At 40.1% G+C, this 22,526-nt stretch overlaps 1 protein-coding gene across 2 annotated transcripts; it reads right to left on the reverse strand.

Moving 5' to 3' along the window:
- Positions 1 to 3,850: 3,850 nt before the first annotated feature.
- rnf122 (ring finger protein 122) lies at positions 3,851 to 21,976 on the reverse strand. 2 transcript variants are annotated; one of them, XM_067613283.1, is made up of 7 exons: positions 21,828 to 21,976; positions 21,428 to 21,604; positions 16,708 to 16,864; positions 8,609 to 8,654; positions 8,477 to 8,518; positions 8,255 to 8,334; positions 3,851 to 5,728 (listed from the first exon to the last, which is right to left on the reverse strand). In XM_067613283.1, the coding sequence occupies exons 1-7, from the start codon at positions 21,838 to 21,840 to the stop codon at positions 5,614 to 5,616; spliced, it is 630 nt and encodes a 209-aa protein (XP_067469384.1). In that variant the 5' UTR covers positions 21,841 to 21,976; the 3' UTR covers positions 3,851 to 5,613. The 2 variants fall into 2 exon arrangements, with proteins under 2 accessions (XP_067469384.1, XP_067469373.1); XM_067613272.1 differs by having other exon boundaries at positions 8,255 to 8,337; positions 21,828 to 21,962.
- Positions 21,977 to 22,526: the final 550 nt, after the last annotated feature.

Consider the following 22,526-nt stretch of genomic DNA (forward strand, 5'->3'; position numbering starts at 1 on the left):
TTAATAAACATAGCAGCCTGTTTCAGACTCTGCATGGAAGGACTGAATGCTCACATGGCATAAACAGTGTTTAAGCCTAAATGTTATAGTCATGTTTGTAATCTTTCATCTCTTGTGGCTGATTTTTTTAAAAAAAAAGCCTTTCATCTGTTTAAAATGACCGCAAAGCTTTCATCTTGCTGTCACCTCACAGGCAGTGAGGTCATCAGGCTTATGAGCTCTCATGATGAAACTGATTGCAAAAGAAAAAAAACTGAGATCACAAAAACATGAGCGATGCACACAATACACAGTTTACACTTTCTAAAGGTGTAATTACAGGCAGACAGATTGAAAAAGATAAACTTCTACTCACCAGCTGCTGCTCACAGGAACTCGATATCCATCATCCTAAACTGCTCATTTTTCAGTTTGTGACAGTTTGTTGGGTTTTTTTTGCTCAAAAACAGCATCTAACAACGTTTGCAAGGTTTTCCTCCGTCTCTTTAGAAAGCTTGTTTGTTTGCTAGTGTTAAAAAAGTGAGAAATTGACAGAAATTATGACACAACTCTCTACCTCGCCAAAATTGAGGGTTGAAATGGCCTTACATGAGTAGACTGAACTACTGAGGTCTCTGAGTACATCCTCTCTCCTCTCAGTCTCCACCTTTTTCCCAGCACCTCCCTCTCCTCTCGTCTCCTCTCTCGTCTCTCTCTTTCCATCTCTCACTTTCTATTAGAGCCAGTGTTAACTCCCATCCCGATGAGATTTCACACCATCTGCCTTCATCCTGAATTCCCTTTCAGGTCCTCCGAGGCTCCGCTTTGCCCTTAAGTCTAATTAGAAGGCAACCGGAGTAAGGAATGCCCTTCAGACTTCGATGCTCTGCCACCTGCAATCTGTTGTGGGGGAAATAGCTAGGTACCAGTCGGATCCCACCAATAGGACGGGGTCTTGCACATTTAATGAGGCCCCGTACAGATGGTCCTTGTTTTCATTTGCTCTGACTCCTGAGCTCTGACTCCTGAAGTTTTTCTCTTCGTTTCTCCTGTTATGCACTTATATAAAACAATTTTTCTTGTAAATGATGTGCTATAAATACATTTAACATAGTATTTAATAATTGTTAACATAATATTCTAAAAGGTGTTTCTGAAATTTGGGTGTAATCATGCAGTGGCATTGCCTTAAATTCATGTCAAATGTTTTGTAAAAAGATAAACAGGAAAAAAGTGGAACTTATACTGATATTTTAATAGTATAATATTTGATTCATTCCTGTTTTTGTCCTGCTGTGGAATATCGTTAAATGTCTGTTGTGTCTCAATCTGAGATGAAGATGCTGCTTCTTTAATTTCATCCCGTCCAGACTACTGTGACTCCCTCTTCACTTGTTTTAGCTTGACATTCTTGGCTTGTTTACACGTAGTGCAGAAAGCTGCTGCTAAGCCTTTAAACCTTGATGTCTAAACATTGTCTTAATCCAATTCCAGACTCTTGTGATCACTTTTAGAGCTCCTCATGGTCAGACACCTGCTGACATTAGAGATCTACTGCAGCCTGACATCACCAGTAGGTCTCTGAGGTCTTCTGATCAGGACTTGTTGGTTGTTCTTCACTTCAGGCTTTAAACTAAAGGACACTGTGCTTTTGAAGTTGTGGTTACAACATTTTAAATCCCACTGGACTTACAGTAATATTTGTGGACACATTTAAAAAGCAGCTCAAGGCCCAACTGTTTAAATTGCTTTAGTTTAGGTTTTTTTTATCCCAGTTTTATTTATTACTCTTATATTGTGTCTGTATTTCATGTCTTGTTTTTCAATTTTATTGTGAACATCTGATCTAGTAGGACGTTATATAAATAAACTTCACTTACTTACTTATTTTTTATTCAAGGTGTATCCAGATTCAGCAGTCTTCTGTCAGTATCAAGCAAATGATTAATAAAAAACACACATTACCAGTGTGTGTGTGTGTGTGTGTGTGTGTGTCTATCAGTCAGTTTTAAGGGTTGGCAAATTTTAATTTTCCTCCAGTCGTATCTCGCCACACATACAGTAGTTCTGGTTTTATTTGTACAGGTTTTGAGATTTCTGCCACAAATGTATTTAAAAAATTTTAGTAGCTGATACAAAGATTGATTGTGCATAACTGGTAGCAGACAAACACCTACTCATACCAATTGCATGACAGAAGTAAAGATGCATTTAGAATATAATATTCATAAGTATGTTTTAATTAGTGTATAATCACCTGAAAATAAGAATCATTGTGTTTTTGTTACTTTAGAATGAGTCCTTTATATCCACATAGGGAGCAGGTCTTCTTCCACAGAGCCCACCATGTTTCTACAGTAGCCCAGAGTGGATAAACCAAACACTGGTTCTAGAGAGGACCTGTTGCATTTTTCACAAGTTTCTTAGCCACTGTAGGTTCTCCTACATGCTTGGGAGGGGAGAGAGCGGGGAGGGGTATTCATTTGGTTGCAATCTGCAAGCTCACCTCTAGATGCCACTAAATCCTACACACTGGTCCTTTAAATGTACAGGAAAGTAAATTCTATAAAATATAGTTATCTTGAACAGTTCACTTAAATCAGATCGTTAACTTAAATATCATCACCATTACTACTGTTCATTTATTTACCTCTTTCCAAACTTTGTGACAGAACATTTTCTGACTTTTAACGGGCAAACCAATTAACCTTTAGATTCTCTCTTCAAATTATTTATGTATTTATTTGGGGTTTTTTTCTTCTTTTTTGTTAGTATGTGATAAGAGATTGTTTTCAAATGTCACATTTCTTGAGAATAAAGTAGTTCCAATGAAAAATGCTTGCACGTAGAGCTGCAATGGTTAGTCGATGAATCAATTAGTTGATAACCATGAAATTGATTGCTATTTTGATAATAAATTGATCATTTTGTGTATCTTTTTAGGGAGGAAAATTTCCAAATTTTCTGATTCCAGCTTCTCAAATGTGAATCTTTTCTGGTTCTATGACACTACACTGAATATCTTTGTTGGTTGGGACAAAACAAGACATTTAAGGAGGTCACATTGGCCTTTGGGAAACAGTGATCGACATTTTTCACCATTTTCACCAAACACCTAATTGATTAATCAATAACGAAAGTAATTGTTAGTTGCAACCCTACTTGCATGGTGAGCTCTGTTTAGTTCACAGTAATGGGAAAGACACGTTGCTGTTAAATTTGTTAATTGTCATTTTTAAATCAGTCTCAAAGATCGATGTGTGAAAACCTTGGTAAATAAAATCCAAAACTATCTGCACGGCAAGATACCACTAAAAATAAGTGAGCAAATATGTTATTTGTATTTTGGGTGGACTGACCCTTTAAAGCCACATCACCTCACCAATCCTCAGAACACCGGGTCAGGTTTTTGACATATGTCATGTCTGAATAGTGTAATAATGAAATAATGCTGCTGACTGAGAAAACAGTGCTGTAATTAAGAACAATGGTTCCCAACCTGGGGGTCGGGACCCCCAAAAGGGTTGCAAGAACTTAAAGGGTCATAAGATGATTAACAAGACAGAGGAAATAAAGACAAAACTTTACTGTTCCACAAAAATTGACTTCTCTCAAAATTGTGCTTTTATCTTATGAAATACTGCAGTTTTTCCCCACTTGGACTCTAAAACCTGCTCAAATTAATCAGAGAAGCAAACAACATTAAATTACCTGTAACAGGTGATGTGAGTAGCAACTGTTTGGCTTATTAAAGGTCACAAGCCAAATAGGAGAACTAGTGGATCTAGAGCATAAACAATAATAATTCATACATTATTTCACCTGATGGTGGCGCCAGATACTTAACTATCAGGGAATAAACAAGAGAGGCTGAGCAAAACAGACAACTGGATTTATTATTGTTTCAATTTATTTACATCCTTTGGATTACAAAATGTGGAATGTGGCCAGAATCAGAGCAAACATTTCTCTTGCTCATGTATTGCAAACGCAACAGGATAGACACATTTCTCTCGTTCTCCATTTTCTTCTGTTTTCTTTGCACACAGACTCACCTTGCTTGTGTGTTTGCCTTTTAATTACAGTGCAGGTGCCCACTGTGTCTGGACAATGTGCTTCGTGAGGTTTGTGCTCAATTTAGGCAGTGTTTTGCTTATGATTTCTGAATCACTGTAAACCACAAAAAAACAAAAAACAACCTACAACCATGGAATGTAAAACAGAATCACCAGCAATAATGCCACAAAATGCTGTGAACAAAAGTGAGATGTAGTTTCTTCCCAGATGAATTCACAGAACAACACTAAAAGTCTCTACTGCTGTTTCCTTTATCTTCAGACGCAGCAGCATCTCTGATACTTCGTAGACTCGATAAAAGATTCACCACACCTGAAAACAAGTGACCTTGTGTGGTGCATCTGAGCCGAGGTCTTAACATTTCATAAGAAAAAAAGGCATGGAAACAGTTTTTTTTTGTGTGTGAATTCAAAGTGCAATACCTAAGAAATCTTCAACATATTTCAACAAAGAACCGGAACAGTGAGAGGCAGGAGGAGGCCGTTCCTGCCATCAAGAATAACACAATTAAAACATGTCCGAACAATAAAACATCCCAGTGGAGCATGTACAGTATGTAGGATCTACTGTACATAATATTAGAGGTGGGCCACAAAATGAATTTTACACATCAGTATCAGTTGCACACGTCCGCAAACAATTAGTCGGTGTGTGTGAAAGGCTCTAATTTCATGAAAACACTGGTTAACTTGCTACACTTGGAATGAGTCATTTAGGTCCTACTAAAGAGGTGTGAACCCATCTTTAACTTTGACCAGTGTCATTTCAGTTTACCAAATATTTTCAAAACAAACTTTTTTATTTCTGTAAAACCAGATTGAATCAAATTTCTTTATGTTCTATAGAACTTCCTTCTCTTATAGCCAGCTCCAGACAGCTTTGTTCAGTCTGTTCTTTTCATAAACTCTGAGAATTTACTGTCTTGTTAGCAGTGTAACCTCTGTCAACACGTCCTTGTGCTACTGCCGGGGCTATCTGAGCTGAAAAATATCAATTTGCCTGCTGCTTCATCTCAAAACATCATTTCCATCAGAGTTTCAATAACCTCGGCCAACACTGAAATCACATCATCACTGCCCACCACAACATACAACACTCATACATGCTCAAGAGAGGATCAGTGACTCCTACCCAGCGCTCTCTCATCCTTTCACACTAATTTCTTTCCACACTGCTGTGGAAAATGCAACTGTGTCTCCTCCACTTCAGTGGTGCCATTAACCTCACTCGAGGCAACAAGAGAAGATGTGAAGGAACGGGTGTAGAGGGGGATGTTAAAAGAAGAGTGGTGGAGTGATGTGTGGGTGGCTGAAGATAATCTCTCAGACACCACAAGGTGTTGTGTTGCCATCTCAGGGATGGTTGCTAGGCAACAGCATCCTTCAGAGTCTTTCTCCGGGTGGTAACTAGGTTACCCCAACTTACTATCATCATGTTGGTGTTTCGCTGCTGTTTTAACAGCAAAACTGTGGTCCCCCATCCTGTTGGTTGCTAACTTAAGCCAGCTGGTTTGGCCGGGCGCCGGCGTCCCTCCAAGAGCTGGCAGGGGTCCCTAGATTACACCAGTTCATCCAGCAAAGTCCCTATGCTGTGGTGCTGCTCAGGGGGGCCGGCTATGGGTTTGTTGCACATGGGGCAGACGCAGCGCACCTCCAGCCACTTTACAAGACACCTGAGTGGATGAACACAGACAGGAGACAAAATGAAAACAGATTCAAAACTGTTTCAACAAATTTGCAACAATATCCTCTCAGTCATTTTGATACAATTCACATACAGTACCAGTTGAAAGTTTGGACACACTTTCTCATTCCAATGAATGGGAAGGTGTGTCCAAACTGGATCCCACGGCACTGGGCCAAGTATGCAGTGTTTGGACTGGGTGGCTCAGGATGCCATGACAAAAAAATTTCCTTTGACAGGGTGCCGTGGTCTAAAAAAGTTTAGGAACCACATCTGTAAACACACACTACACTTGCAGCACATGCAGAAACATGTGGGAGTCCTGTAACACTATGACGTTTTAGCAAAAGTTAAATCTTTTCTCACAAGTTTTGTGTTTATTCCTCAATAAATGACTTTCTAGCATTTATTCCAGATCTAATCTGCTCCATCACATTTACAATTATCACTTTATCTGAGCAATGATCTTTCTGCCCTCAAGTAAATCAGTCCTTAGATGCCATTCTTTAAATATAAATTGTAATTTAGGACCTACTATTGTGCAACTCACCACCTCATCATCACCCACATGACCTCCAGGATGTCCATGGAGACTAAACTGAGAGTTTCAATCAACCGCCTGCTGGTTTTACTCCACCACCACCATCTAGACTCTGGGTGGATTCTGCCATATCTCCTATCTTCTTAATGAAGGCTCTTCACATCGATTAAGTCTAAGTGCAAACACTTCTCATTTGTTAACCTCAATAAATATTATTTTACACTTCACACTTGATAGAGTGACAGAATATAAATACCTCGGCATTTGGCTAGACATTCAATATCACATTCAAATATCACGTGCACGACCTTGTTGGTAAACTGCGGCAAAAACTCAGCTTCTTTTACAGAAACAGAGACACCTTTCCAATGTGTAGTAGGAAGAGGATGATCGAAGCAGTTTTCATGCCGGTTCTGGATTATGGTGATGTAATCTACACACTTAAGCCCCTGGACTCTGTAAACCACTCAGCCTTTAGATTTATTACAGGTGATAGTTATCACACTCATCATTGTATCCTATATAACAAGGTCGGCTGGTCTTCTCTGTCTGAAAGACGTAACAAGCATTGGTATCTGTTCATCTATAAGGCTCTTCTTGGGAAACTGCCACCCTACATTATATTGTTACTGTACTGGAACCATGGTCCTTATTATACACGTTCTAATGAGTGGTTTATGCTCCAGGTTCCACGTGTCTATTCTAAAATGGCAGAGTTAACTTTTAGTTCTTGTGCCCCAAGCACCTGCAATAAACTTCAGCACATCCTGAGGCTTGATACACTTGTACCTACTAGGCAATTTAAAACCATGGTCCAGAATCACTGTATTTCAACTTGTAATTGTTTTAATTGATTTAATAGCTTGTCTTTTACCAACTATTTATGAATTGTGTGTGTATGTTTTACTGTCTTATTGTTATTCATTGTGATATTATTAATTTGATGTCATTGTAAATGAGGGCAAACTCAATGACTCTCGAGATTAAATAAAGGTTATGAACGAATGAATAAACTTCCAACTGATCTCTTCTTATTGAACTGCAATTTGCAGAGGACAATCATTCCTGAAACGTGACGCCGCCACAATTTGCAATCTGCAGATAAGCAGTGCTCTCAAGATCGTTTTTGTTAAACAGGCCTCTGGTTTCCAAACTCATCTCAAAGCACCAAGTTCATTAACACCCTGAAAAAAATGCTCTTCATGTTGAACATGCCAGAATTTTACACACCTACAGTAATAAACATCAGGATGAGGCCTTGTTTCCCCTGGCAAAATCTAAGTAGCCCTGAAACTCCTCTCTGACCACAAAGGATAAGTCTAGTGATATTCTATAAAAATCCTATAAATACAAAACCAACAATGTGTGAATCCATCTCACAATATTTTCTGACCTACCTACCCTGACTGATCTTTACAAACAGTTCACAAATATATTATTTCATTTTTAAAATAGTTTAAATAATTTCTCAAAACAGCTTTACACTGTAATGCTTAGTAAATATTACTCAGGAGTGAAGAGTGTATTTGTTGGGGACCGTTTTCAGCAGATTTGGTGCTCTAGTGAGTATTTAAGGCTGCAGGATGGTGTGTGTGGACTTGACTCACAGTAACCATGTTCACCATAATGAAGGAACATGTCACCCAGCAACAGCGTGGCTCCTTCATGTGTATTTAATAGTCTTTGGCACAGAGGAATAAGACTACATAAGCAGTACTTGCTAATATAAAATATCACCAGACTTCTCCTTTAAATAGGAATAAGCATAACGACAATGAATTCATGAACTGAACATTGTTGAACAAGTAAAAATGTAGCACCACGCTGCCATCAGGAAGTCTGCAACTAGAAGTGCGTGTGATCACTGAAGTTGCCCCAAAATTGAACTTGACCACTTTCATTTTAACAAGCCCAGGCTGGTGTAAAGTGGTAACCAGAGCGAAGAAACACTCCGCCGTGCTCTGATGTACTCACTTCCTGTGGAAAGCATGTTGGCATGGCAACACTCCCAGCTCGTCTTTCACTTTGAAGTCCTCCAGACACACGGCACACGTCTGCTGTGTGAGTGAAAGACAGGACAGAGAGAGAGAGAGAGAGGACGGTCATTTGATCAAATTATTATGCATCATTTTTGGTTTTTGTTTCACATTATAACAGATTTATGTTGTGTGTTTGTACAGGAAATCACATTCTTACCCCATGAAGATTCAACTTTTTTGGATCTCCTTTTAAAACTACCTGTAGGAGTAAGAAAACAAAATATGTTTAAGAGAGATTTTTTTTGGGATATAGATAACAAAGTGTGTTAAATAATCACATCGAGATTACCTCTCTGTATCCAAACCGCTCACTCTGGGCTTGGTGTCGTAGTTTACTGTGGATGAATAAACAAACACGTTAATAAATAACCTTTAATAAATCTTCATAATTAATGTCCTGCGTCAAAATGTTAACTTAGCCTTGCAAACACAATATTTATATATTACAACCTTATAAAGTTTGCATATTATCATTAACATTTGACTATTTATACATTTAGCAGCCACAGAGCAACACTAGCATTCATTTGAAGTCATGTGTCTGGCCACATTACAAATGCATGTCCAATATTCCCTCTGGTTTTAGCTCTGTTTTGGTCTCGACCAACTCCTGAGGGAAATACCTGACTCTTTAGCCACTAAATTTTCAACTATCTTCACCAGCTAGCTGCTAACTTTGTCTGTGTGCTGTTCAATGCTGGAGAGGTAGCATGCAGTTGGTTTATCAGAGCTGTTTTGCAGCTGTCTGCTGCATCTGGAAACAACACTGATGACAACGATGAAAGTGAACCAAATCAGTAAAGTCGCAGGCCGTGATGAGATGAAAGACCCTAAAAAACACTGCGTAGAGCTGAGTAGAGTCAGGTGATAATTATCTGTGGGTTTGTCACCATGAGCAACTCCACATTACACATAGTCATTTGACCAATTGCTAATATTTAAATGTCAACATTTCAAAAACGTTCCTGCACAATATAAGATTTAGTGATCAAAAAATTTGAAAAAAACCTCCACACTGTCCATCACTTGAACTCACTTTAATTACACAACATTTCTGTCCTCAGTCCTTCATCAGGAAAAATAGTTGGTGTTATTAAAGTGAGTTCAAGTGATGGACAATGTGTGATCCCTGCCCAGATGGCAAAATTGCTGTGGCCCAGATCCAGGCCACACCCGACACTTCTGGCACTTCCATCCAGCCCACATACCACATGGAATGATGGCACTTGGGCCCTGTTTCCCAGATCTGGGCCAAAAGCAAGCCATAGCAATGCCATATATCAACCAAGAACAAACCAGATGAACCAGAACTGGCTCACATTGAGCGAGAGTGCCGCATCTTTACCAAAAAAGGCCCACATTTGATTTGGGATATTTGGGCCATATTTGCTATTTTACATAGGGGCTTTTTCAGGCTCACATCCATTTCATCCGGGCCAGAGGAAGGCCAGCAGTGCCACATCATTGCCTGAAGTGGCCCACTTCCGTATGCTATCTGCTTGGGTTTTATATAAACTCTTAATAGAAAGTGCGGTTTTAAGTAAAAGTACAGGATTATTATCACAAAAGCACACTTAAATCATTAAACGCAAAATAACTCATGCAAAATGGCCACTTTCAGGGGTGTTATATGAGTATATTTCATATTATCAGATCATTATTATGGATGCATTAACATATCAGCAGCATTTTAATATTGTATCTGGGCGAGGTGGAGCTGACTGTTTTCTATACTTTAGGGTAGTTTAATCTATAACAATGCATCATGTTTTATAAATTGATCAAGTTTAGTGTGTAAAATTTTAATCTGCAAGGTAACTAGTAACTAGAGAAATATAGTGGAGTAAAAAGTACAGTATTTCTGTCAAGTAAAAGCATAAAATACTGCAGCATCAAATGAAAATACTCAAGTACAGTTAACTTGATATTGTAGTTAAAAACATAACTTTGAGTAAATGTACTGGGTTGCTTTCCACCACTGTTTGTTTATTGGGAAATGAAGATGTCTGTATTTATTTTAAGCTTCATTTAAGAGCAGGTCATTGGTTTCAGGCAAAGATTAAAGTTTGTGTGGTTAAATTATAGGACAGTGTGTAACAGAAGCTGTGTAATTGCAGAGTACGCTTTGATGATTAACTGTCTTTTCAGACACTTACAGTGGCCACACGTACATGGACAAAGATAGTACATACTCCCCTGCGAGCACACACATACACAAACACACACACACACACATTGTTCACACACTTAAGTTATCATGTAAGTACACACACAAACACACACATATACACAAACCTGGCTAATGAGTACGTTGCCTCTTTGAATCCCTGCACCACCCCCAGAACCAACAATGGAGAGGAGATCTTTATCACTTGGTGGGCTGTGTCTGTTCAGGCGGTTATTTTTGGCCTCCTGTTTTTACACAACTAAACATAGACTCAAATGTCTATCACTGTCTGTGATTTGAGCCTGAAACAAAATGCAGTGAGAGCATCTGAGATGAAAGCTGAATTTTTATTTGTGATCTGATCCCCTTTACCCCCCCCACCCCCCCCCAAAAAAAACATATCTGGCTGAGTCGCCGCTTTAAGCAGGGAAATGACAGTTATTCGTTGCTTTTGTCATTCGGTTTATTGTTTACACTGATTGTCGCTAACAATCCTCCATGTGGAACAATGCGAGGATACACGTTTTACATGTGTTGAGGTTTCCCATGCCTAGGGAATGATGTGAAGTGGGTGAAAGGGGGGCATGACGGGAATTTAACTGTTTCAGCTTAGCTATTGTGCCCTGCCGGTCTGCGAGAGTAAAAAAAAATCCTTACATAGTCACCATTGAACCAGTTCTTATTGTATGGAGTTACAATGTATTCAACAGGTGTGAATGATATAACTAAAAGTGCGGAAAACTTTGGGAAATCCAGTTTTACACCCTCAACTAAACCAACGCCCTTCTTTTCACAAATACATCTTGACAGGCTTCACTCTGTTTTTTTAGCACATACAACACTAGATTATTTCCTCAGATAAAGATTTTAGCCAAACATTTGTTTAATATTAATATTTCTGTCATGTTTCACAGTTTCGCTGTCATGTCTGCTAAATCTGGCCTATGCTACATCGTGTTTGTGAGTGAGGAACATACTAAAAGCTGATTATTAATTGGTTAGTTGGACGACAGACAATTTATCAGCAACTACAACTCTGCTTTTCTTAATCTTATATGATAGTAAACTGAATATTTTGGGGTTTTGGACTTTTGGTTAAACAAAACGAGCCTCAACCTCAACATATGTCACATTTGGCTCTTGGAAACTATGATGGCTATTTTCTGACATTTCTGAGACAACGATGACTGATATTGTGTGTGGCAGATTAACTGATAATGAAAATAATCATCAATTGCAGCCCTGCTCTAAAATATTTTGTTGAATTTGTGTAAAAAGTCAGTTAGGTGGTGATTCCAGCTCCGCATGGATGTAGTGAAAAAAATTGCCAGTGATTGTCTTAAAATTGCCAACCTGTGGTCCTTGCTGCAGAACAAACGGTCTAATGTTATTGTTATTCTATGTTTGGACTATTGTCTTATTCCCAAATTTAATTAATTGTATCAAAAACAACAATGGACCACCTCCTGTCCCTCTTTTCTCTTTGCCTTTGTGGTAAACTTTTCGAAGACAACTTGTATGGTATTTTTCATGATTTTTAACTGTCCTCAAAAAATTGAAAAAATCTGTACACACCTGAATATGTGACAGGCGCCTCAGGGGAAAGCACAACTTTAATAAAAATGGAAAAAAAAGAATCTGTAATCTTTCAGTAACCATGGGCTATTCTTTTGGGTTCTCACCATCACCCATAAAAAATATCACTGCAGTCAAACTTCTAGTTTTTGGATAAATTGCATGTTTTCAGGTAAATCTATGCACAAAGTTCTGGTTACAAAAACACTTTTTAAAAGCGTAGGGACCGTATTCACAAACATTTCTAGGATACTCTCAGAGAGCTCCTAACTTAGCCTAAAGATTTCTAGCACAGAAGAAGGGACAGAAACTTTTACTTTTGTGAGGAGGTTTGGTTGATCCCGTTGCTAGGTATGATTCATGTTTTTTAAAATGTGTGATTGGTGGATCAAAAAAAAAAAAAGCACTCTTAGTGATAATGGGCATAGAAATGGACAGGCCTAATCATAGAATTTAGTCTCTATTAAGACATGATGTAATTATAAATATTATTTTATGTAATGAACATCTCTGTTGAATAAATTGTAAGTCATACTTTAAAAGTAGCCTATGAAATGTTTGAAAACACAGGCCTACTTGTGCAGTAGCCCATTCACATGCTGATAGTTGTTATATTTATTTTCTTATGTTTATTTACCATGCTGGTCATTTTAGTATTTAATCTATTTCATATCATCAGGGGAAAAATCGCTTGGCTTTCATCAATTTCTGTGATAGCTTGTCAGTCTTTATAAGTAGCTGCTTTGTTCAGCATTTAAATCTTTTTTATTCAGCTGCCAGCAAATTCAAAATTTTTCCAGTTGCCAAACATCTAAGTGTTGTAATCACTTTCATTCCTGGCGTTATAGTGTTATTGCGTCAGGTATGAGTGTATCTCTAATGAGATCAACCACAAACATTATCCCTGAACAATCTAATCTGTAGTGTTTCATTAACTCACTGTCATTCATACCTCTTTGTCTTTCCGTAATTTTCTCCGGTGCTTAAGAAACTCTTAATCCTCTTAAAAGTCCTCCTCCCTGCTCTTAACAGTTTTTCACCTTAAGAGCTCTCTTAAGGGCTAAAATGCTTTGTGATCTAGTCTTAATTGTAAGGGGAAATTCTTATTCTTTGTACTAGGAAGCTTTATGAATACAGACCCCGATGACTCTCCCCTGTGAAAGAAACTTTTTCACAGATTTAATAGATGTCTCTCCTGATAAGCTGCTGACTCTACTGCTAAAGTATATTCACAGGTGTTAGAAGATGACCTCCAGCTTACCCTTTTTTTTGGGAATTAACTACTTTCACAATCTCCATCTGTCCTCCAATTGTCTGCAGGTAAGATAGTATCTGTGTGACCCTTTCCAGTTTCATGGTTTATCCTCTTATTAAACAGTTGATATGCACTAACCATGTTAACTGTGTTCCTTTTTCTTCGGTTAGAGGATTGTACACATCCAGTCTGAGGGATCAGTGACAATAAATTAAGTGAGTCAGTGAGTTTATTTGGGGGAATGGGGTCAGTGTCTGTTCTCTCAGTCGCTGTATTGTCTGGCTGAAACACCTGCAGCTTGCCCTCACACCTTGTGGTTCTCAAAATATTTCACAGACTTACTGCTGTGCTGCTCCTTAACTTGACTACAGACTCAACTGTGTTAGGACAGATTGGGGTATGATTAAATGATATTTTTGGTGTGTGCTTTTGGCACCCTTGTGGTTTTACACCCCTGAACACTGCAGGTACTCCGGAGCACACCCCCACTTTGTGTCAGTGTTATAACGGCAACAGTTTGAATCTGAGGCAGGGCTGAAAGAATCGTGTGTGCTCAGCAAACCTTCAGCAGCTTTCAAGGCTTTTATAAAATTGCTTTGTGTGCTTTATAATGGAGAAAAACCTCACATAGACAATCAAATACTGTACTGACAGACAGATTTTTAACATCTTGGCGTAATGCTAAAATCGAACATCACAAACTCCCGGGGTACGCTGGATTTAGAAAGCATCTGTCTGAGAGAAATAATAGGAAACCTGCCCCCAACAGAGAATGGCATTTATCACTCAGTATTCATCTGATGAATCACCCGGTCTATAAATGAATTCACAATCACACTCCTACCCAAGACTACCTTCAGCATGTTAATGGGGCCAAAGGAAGTGACTCATTGGTTATGATTCATAGGCAAGTGCTTTCAGAGAAACAGGAAGGATCCAAGCTTTTCTGACAAAAGTTGATGGTCAATTTAGCAACGAGCCCAAGCCAAACAAAACACTTATGATTACAGAAATGTGCCTGACCTCATCACTACACGTTGGATTGTAATAAATCAAAAATGTAAAAACAGAGATATCTTCATGTTGTATGATTAATGCTTGTTTTTATTATATATTTAGAATATTTTCACAAACGTTTTCTTTTTTCTAGGTAATAACGACTGTCACGATTCCTGCCTCAGTCCTGCCTCTGTCCCTGGATTCACTCTCTTCTCTTGGATTTGCCATTCTCCACCTGTCCACCAGATGCCTCCGGACTTTCCTGCCTGGTTCCCACACCCACCTGCTCACCTGTTGCCAGCCCCCAGTTGTCTTCAACTGCTGCTCATTACCCCATCAGTCCCAGTAGTATATATACTGGTCCTCTGCTATCCATTCCCTGCCCATTTGTCAATGTTGCTTCACTGTACGCTTGCGTTCATCCTGATCCTGTTACCTGTTCCTGCCATTCCAGTGGTTTAGACCTTCCACCTGTTTATGTCCTGCCTGCCTGCCCTTTCGGGCTCGTTTGCCTGTTTTCTGTGCCTGTATTTCAGATTCTGATTATTAAAGCTCCTTCTCATTCTAAATGTCTGCCTTTGAGTCTGCATTTGGGTTGTCCTCCCGTTTGCCCAGTTCACACACCCGTGACAAACGACGATGTAAAAATAGCTACGAGATCAAACAGTACTCTAAATTGATGTCTGATTTTCTATCTTTTAAAGCATTCACTTCAAAGTTGCCATTTTGAAACAAATTTCCCTGTTTCTCAAATTAATTGATTTTCCAAATGAAAATGCAACAAATGTTGACAAACCGATAATCTTGATCTTCATCAGTAGATGGAGTTTGTGGGGTTTTTTAGGCAACATAGCTGTCCTTCCAGGTGACATATTATGCTTTTTGTGATTTGCTGTTATTTATATACTGTTATAATATTGTATATATATGCTAAACATGGTCAAAGTTCCAAAACTTGAGGTGAACTTGTGTCGAAATGCTCCCTACAAGTCAAAAGTCAGGGTTTAAGCCTGCTTTGAACGCTTTGTTTGCGACCGCCGTCCGTTCCGTAGCCTTGGTTGTTAAGGTTTTTTCATGTGTTTGCATTATCCACTTGCATATTTCAGATTGGATTTAGTATTGAAGATGTACGGATTTATTGAGAAGTTGACATTTCGAGTAAAGAACAAAAAAAAAATACTACTACTGTTTATTTCATGACTTGTTGATGTAGCCTCCAGAGATGGGGGATTTCTCCCAAGGGGCAGTTTCCAAGAGCTGGCCAATCAGAACAGAGTGGACTCATCAGGACAGGGGCCTTAAGGAGACGGGAGCTAAAAAGGCCTGTTTCAGACAATGGCTGAACTGAGGGGCTGGGTAAAGGGATATATAAAGATAAATAAGGATTTTTTTTTTAAATGTAAATCATGCAAAGATCTTCCAGTAGATTAAAATGAAGACCTGTAAATGTGCATGATACGTCCCCTGTGAAATGCTGCGAAAAAAGGTGAAAATTTGACCATTCACAGATCTGGGACAACTAAGCAAACGCCATCTACTGAGGAAGATAATGAGACATGACTGAAAGCTCCAAAACTGCTACTAAATAGACCTTTTTATGAGACTTTGTCAGCTGGTGTTTCAAGGTCAAGAATGAACTTTTATCTACTTTTTATGTTTAAACTGTAGTAAAAAGTAGATTTGATAGATGGCATTTTTATCTATTTGATTGGATGCTGTCGTTAGAATTCAGTTTTATCTTATTATAGAAAAAGAAGGAGGTATACACAACATTTAGTATCAAGTGCCACGTCATTGTTAGTGACGTCCATTTGTATTCTGACATTTCCATTTGTGCTTCATGTTTTCCAGACAGCATGTTGGTCCTGCAACACACCAACTGACATTTTGATAACACAGGCAATTTGGACATCGATTCAAAATCCTGTCCAATGCTAAAAATAGCACACCACATGATGAGAAGTCGGGTAATTCACCAAATACAGAAGCTCAGTCACCCAAAGAAGGCTAAGGATAACAAACAACTGCAACCCTACTGCAGGTGTTGATGTTTCCTTATGAGCTTCGTGCAACACAGACATTCATATGTGATGATTTCGTGTACTCCCACTGTGTGCTATTCAGGCCATGTTTATTCTGAGCAGCGCTTCTCTACAGTTTCCCTCTGCCGAGTCTTTTCCCCTCACCGCTGTCCTCACACATTGTGACGGGATGCTTCCTGTTGCCTCATATCCCGTCCTTCAGAGACAAACGTCCTCTCAGCTCATCAGGGAGTTCACAGTCAACAGCAGGAGAGAGGTCACCCTGTTCCTCCCTCCTTCCCTCACACACAGACACAATTCCCCTCTAGAGGAGTTTTTTTTTTAAATCACATTTTTCTATCTCCTCTCACCTTATGAAGTAACAGCAGAAGATTAGGCTCAGGATGAAGACGAAGATGCCTGTGCCAAAGATGACCATGTAGATGTTGAGGGGCAGGTCCTGGAAGGTGATGGGCGGCATGGTGCACGACTTGTTGGAGTAAACCAGTCCCAGACCACAGAAGCACCCTACACCAAGACAAAGGGAGGACTTAAAAATACATTTACTGTACAGGAAGCACCTGAGTACATAGCCGGACATGTAGATGTATAGTACAAAGAGCAGAAAACTAAAGGCTGGCACTGCCACACATCAGAATCTGTTTCTTGAACACAACTAAATGCAACATCCTTTTAAAGTATTCATGGGCAGCTGAGGGTCAGATCTGCAGCTGTGTCCACCTCTAATGGAAGCCAAAAATTGAAGCTTTAAACACACACACACACACATTCACAGACATAAAGGTGGAGAAAAAGATGTAGATAAACACCTTTCTGTGATGGCCTTTTGTACTTAAACATATAAAACACTTTTAATGCAGTAGCTAAGCAACATGTTTGTATCTCTTAACACAGCAGATCTTCGCTTCTGTGTCTGTTAATAGGTCAGTGTCGTTTTAAAGCCATTAAAGTGGACAGACGAGAAAGCAGTCATAGATGAAAGGACCATTATATTTCAGTCTTCTTTTATGGAGTTAAAATTATAATATATTTAAAGACGCTGATTAAATCATCCATTTCAAGACTGAAAACACTCCAAGGTGAGTGCAATTTGATTAAAACGGCGGAACAAAATCTCAAATCTCATTATTTTGATATTCGTCATCTCATAGTTCATCTATTATACTCTCCTGATGATTGTAAAAATAAATTACAGATGCAGTAATCAAATATTTTCATGTCCTGAACTGGGTGGTGTTTTTAGGAGAACTTTGCAATCCAAACAGATGGTATCCCCAATAAAGGTGCCCTCCTTTTTCTCATCCTGAACTCCTGCGTGTGTGTGTGTGTGTTTGTTTTACCGTGAAATAGATTATCGCTGCTGTCTGCAGTCAAGGTCAGAGGTAGAGAGGCGGGGGAGGGTGAAGATTGAAGAACAAACGTGGTATGACAGTAGACTGTGTTTATTGTGCACTAAGTGTGCACACTACGTATTTAAAGCATTACATTCATTATTTTTGCACGTATTGTGTATTAAACGCATTGAGAATAACCATGAATTCCCATCTGGCAACATTAGATTGAGGGAAGAGATGGTTGCAGGAAAACAATTCAGACAGAGACAGAGAGCACATTTGTGTTTTGTGCGTCTGTACAGTATGAGTAATGAGAAGTCAGTATCTGCGTGTGAGAGGGGGCTTTGTGATAGCGGGGTCACACTAACCCAGTGAGTGATAGTGAACCGGAGCTAACATGGGATATGAACCTCTCCAGATTTCAATGTGAACAGGAGGCCATGTGGGAGAGTCATGTGTAGTTTTTGATCAAACACTACAGATGTCTCTGATTAGCGCACTCTCACTCAGAGACAAGTTGGTAATCAGTGAAATCAGCTTGTGTGTTCAATCATAATAGAGCTGCAGACTCTCAGCCTTCCAAACCACACAGCTACTCATCTTATTGTAGAAACAAACAGTACTATGTGAAAAATCTTTTGTGTAAAGTTAGTTTTTTTTCTGTTTTTTCACCTGCAGGTGAGGTGGATTGAAACTCTAAATTGTGGGTGTGAATGTGTTAAAAGTGTCTATATTCATTAGTCCTGTATTGTAGTGACGACCTACACAAGATGTAACTTGCCTCTAACCCAGTGCATGCTGGGAGGGGCTATTGGCCCATATGATCATGAACACAATACGTGCTTTAGAAGATGAATGGATGGTGGACAAATGGATGATAGATGGGGGGACGGATGAATGGATAAATGTACGGATGGATGGGCAGACAGACAGATGATGGATTGACGGACGAATGGATGAATGAGAAGACAGACTGTTGCCTCACAGCAAGAAGGTCCTGGGTTTGAACCCCAGCCGTTTCTTTGTGGAGTTTGCATGTTCTCCCCATTTCCGCCCAGTGCTCTAGTTTCCTCCCACCATTAAAAACATGTATGTTAGGGTTAATACTCCTGTCAGTGCCTCTGACCACTGGCACTGGCAGAAAGAACTGGAGTTGGCGCTGCACTGCGGCTGCCCACTGCTCCTTGTGTCTAGAGCGGGTCAAATGCAGAAGACAAATTCTGTTTCAGTGTATGCGAGTGCTGAGAAATGACAATAAAGAAATCTTAATGTTAATCTGGATGAATGGATGGATGGACAGACAGATGGATGGATGAAGACCTTTAACAATTTCATTCCCCTGTGACGGCTATTGTTTTCTTGCAGCACAGTTCCTCATTGATCCCGGTATTTCTAGTCACTCCTGCAGCAAAAGTAACACGTTGACATTTCTATTTGACATTTCTCCCGCCTCACAGTGGAAATTGCAGCATGAGAGGATCAATACTTCCCGCCTCTTAGTTCCACTCTCTCTGAATGAGCGGTGACGGTCCATTAATCGGGACTCATCGACGGCTGGCTACACCATCAAGTTCCACCGCTAAATGACTTCACTCGGCGAGGGGGGGGGGGGCGATCATTACCGGTGACATCGACGTCTGGCTGATTGAGGGTGTAAATTAAACACAGACAAACTGATCGAAGGACACACGTGCAAATGTGAACATGTGGATAATAACAGTAGACCTCGTCGTGTATTAATCTGCTTCTTCAGCAGACAAAGAGACACACGCGTAGTGGGTGGAGTACATGTCTCCTTGTTCCTTGTATTCATGTCACTGCACAGCTGATGGCACAAATCACCTGTGAAGCTGCTGCAGACTCACACTCCTAATCTGGGTCACGTGTATTCGAGTCTTTGTGTGTGTATTCATCATGTCACGACTGTCTGTATGGATGGACGCCTGTGACTTCCTCCTCCACTTTTGTATGCATGGAAAGCAGACAGCTATATGTGTTATTTCGCTGGGGGTGGAGTCCCTGCGTGACCACTGACCTATATATCGGCACACTCAGGAGGCGCCCCCGTTGCCATGACGCCGGGAGTAGCGGATGCAGAAAAAAGGATGAGGCCTAGAGAAAGTTCTCATTTTGAGGACAGAGAATCTGACTCACTCATACGGAGTTTGGGCTGTCATCCTGATTCTCGTGTTGTTGTACAAAAAGGCAAGAAAGTCCCTCCGTGATTTGATAGAGCTGTAAAATACCTCGACTATGGCAGCATCTCTGACAGCTCCTACGAGATGCCTGGTGGGGTTTTGTCCTATATACGCTGTGTTCACACAAAGCTGCTGCGGCTGCTCGCACTAAAGACAGAACTTCCCATCAAATATTCAACAGTTCACATGGGAGGGGTGGGGGGGAGATGGAGAGAGGGGGGTACACTCAAGTCTGCCTGCATGGCTGCTTCTTCTTCTGCTGCTGCTGCTGCTGGTGGTTTTCAAGAAGAAAGTAGGTTGAACTCGCCGTCACATGCATGAAAGCACTACATGTGTCACACATAAACACTGGAACAAAAAGGCATGATCACAGATACACTGACGCACAGGACACACCGAGCTGAAGCTGAGCTGTGGCTGGCTTCATTTTTTTTTTCGGCAGAATGTCACTCTTTGATACTTTTGCGCTGTTTCCCCTCTGAATAGCAGGGGAGTTGAGCAGCACAAAGGGAGTAATTGTTCTTGTCTGAACACCAGCGACAGTCCACCGAGGAGACCGCTGAGGCTGCTGCACTCAAACGGGCCAAGTCGGAGGAAAAAGACCACTTAATCCATCATCTTCAGTGGGTCTCACTGTGACAAAGAAGCACTGACATTTCACTGCAATATAAGAGATTAATTTCATTTAAGCATGACAGATGCACCTCCAGACGCAGCAGCGGAGGTTTCAAGCGTGACGGAGAAGTTGTTCAGACTTTTGTCTTTTGAAGATAACAGATCAAGGCCAAGAGTTTAAGTGAGAAACTGCAGATAGAGAGTCAGTGTAAACAAGATTACCCAGAGAGGCTAAATGTTTCATGGAGCGCACAATGACTGGCCTTGTGTGGCTCTCAGCTGGAATTAATTTAGATGGAAATAAAGGTTTCTATTGACTGAGCAGGCCCATATTCTGGCAATCAATAAACAAACTGATAAAACATTCAGATAATAACTATTTTAATGTGTTCTACACAGCCAGATATTGTACTGTAGGTGACTTAAAACACAATAAGTGATATTATAGGGCAGTGGTTCTCAAAGTGGGGTCCAGGGACCCCCAGGGGTCCCCAGCAAAAAGGGGAATCATTAATTTTCACTATAATTCCATCTATAAGTAACACAATGACAGAATTTATGACTATTTTGGTCGTGGGTTTGATACACTTTCTCTGATAAAACACCTAAAAGCAAAAAATCTTATAAGATGGGGGTCAGTGGTTTAATTTGTGTTAGTTTAGGGGTGAAAAAGTTTGAGAACCAGTGTTATAGGACACTTTAAAGTTACTGTGAAGCACCACATACATCTTTAAATAAGTGATTTTGTTTTTCTTTAAGCTGAGCTCACAATGGGGCTGTCTAAATTTAGAAAACACTGGAGTGATTCAGAAACTACACCCTCGCTGCCATCCTCAGAGATTCCCTCTGTACGAATAACAGGCGATATTTCACAACATTACAGAGGCCTAACATAGCTCTCATAACATAAAATGACTGCTCACCGTTACACCACTGAAACGGGTGCATCAATGCACCAGAGGGAGTCCTTGCCGGCGGGATCCGATCCGTGTTTACCAACAAGCCGCAGCCGCCTGTGCAGATGGACGACCGTAATAAAGTGAACAAGAGGAGCCAGTGATGTCGGCCAGCAGTGAGACAGGTGAACAAGACAATAACACCTGTTTTAAAAAAAAAAAAAAAAAAGGTCGTGAAAGACGGATAAAATAGGATTTAAAAAAAACAAGCGTGTCGAAAGTTGAGGCTGGGTGATGTCACATTATTTGCAGCAGCGCCGAGATCAAAACAAAAAGGAAGTAGTGATGATGTGGATTTCCCCCTTGTGCTCTTCGCTCTGGTTGATCTGACTCTAATATTATTATTAATAGACGGAATGACACTGACCCAGCAGCAGCATCTGTGTGAGAGAGGTGGAAAAACTAGAACACTGGCTCGATTTTCCTGCTCCCGCCCCCGCAGACGCGACTGACGTGCGGGGAGACCAATCCTCAGGCCGCCTGGGTCGGCGTGTGTTGTGACGGTCCTGCCAGTGATCATCATCTCCCTGTTTACAATTGCGTCTATATTTTACATGCTGATTAATAAAGGGCCAGGATTTTAGAAATACTGAGGACATGAGTCCAAGTCCCCTCTCCCTATAGGGCCGGATTATCTCTCTGAGGGAGTCTTGGGGCAAATGGGCCCCTATTGACCCCCAGTTCACACACTCTCTATGCCTTGTGTTAGCATTTATTTAGAGCTGGAGCCATTAATCAATTAATCAATTAATCAAATCGACAGAAAATGAATAGGTATCCATTTTGATGATCAATTAGTCATTTTAAACAAACATAAATAACCTGTTCCCAGCTTATCAATCCTAACAGTTTGCCATTTTTGTTTGTGTTATGTGACAGTTAACTGAATATATTTGGGGGGTTTTGACTGTTAGTCAGTGAGTACAAGAAATTTGAAGACTTAACTTCGGCTCTGGGGAAATTACGAAACCCATTTTTCACAATTTTCTGACATTTTTTGACCAAACGATTGATCAAGAAAGTAACTAATCGATGACGAAAATAATCATTAGTTGCAGCCCTAATA

This window comes from Thunnus thynnus, chromosome 2 (genome assembly GCF_963924715.1).
Source record: "Thunnus thynnus chromosome 2, fThuThy2.1, whole genome shotgun sequence".
In the NCBI taxonomy this organism is placed as follows: Eukaryota; Metazoa; Chordata; class Actinopteri; order Scombriformes; family Scombridae; genus Thunnus; species Thunnus thynnus.

Bases quoted from the DNA above. Each gene is read 5' to 3' on its own strand.
- rnf122 (XM_067613272.1), bottom strand. The intron at 8,655-16,707 runs GTGAGAGGAGAT...ATTCATCCACAG, and splicing joins TTCTGCTGTTACTTCATAAG to TAAACTACGACACCAAGCCC. The intron at 5,729-8,254 runs GTGAGTACATCA...TCATCCACTCAG, and splicing joins CAACATGCTTTCCACAGGAA to GTGTCTTGTAAAGTGGCTGG.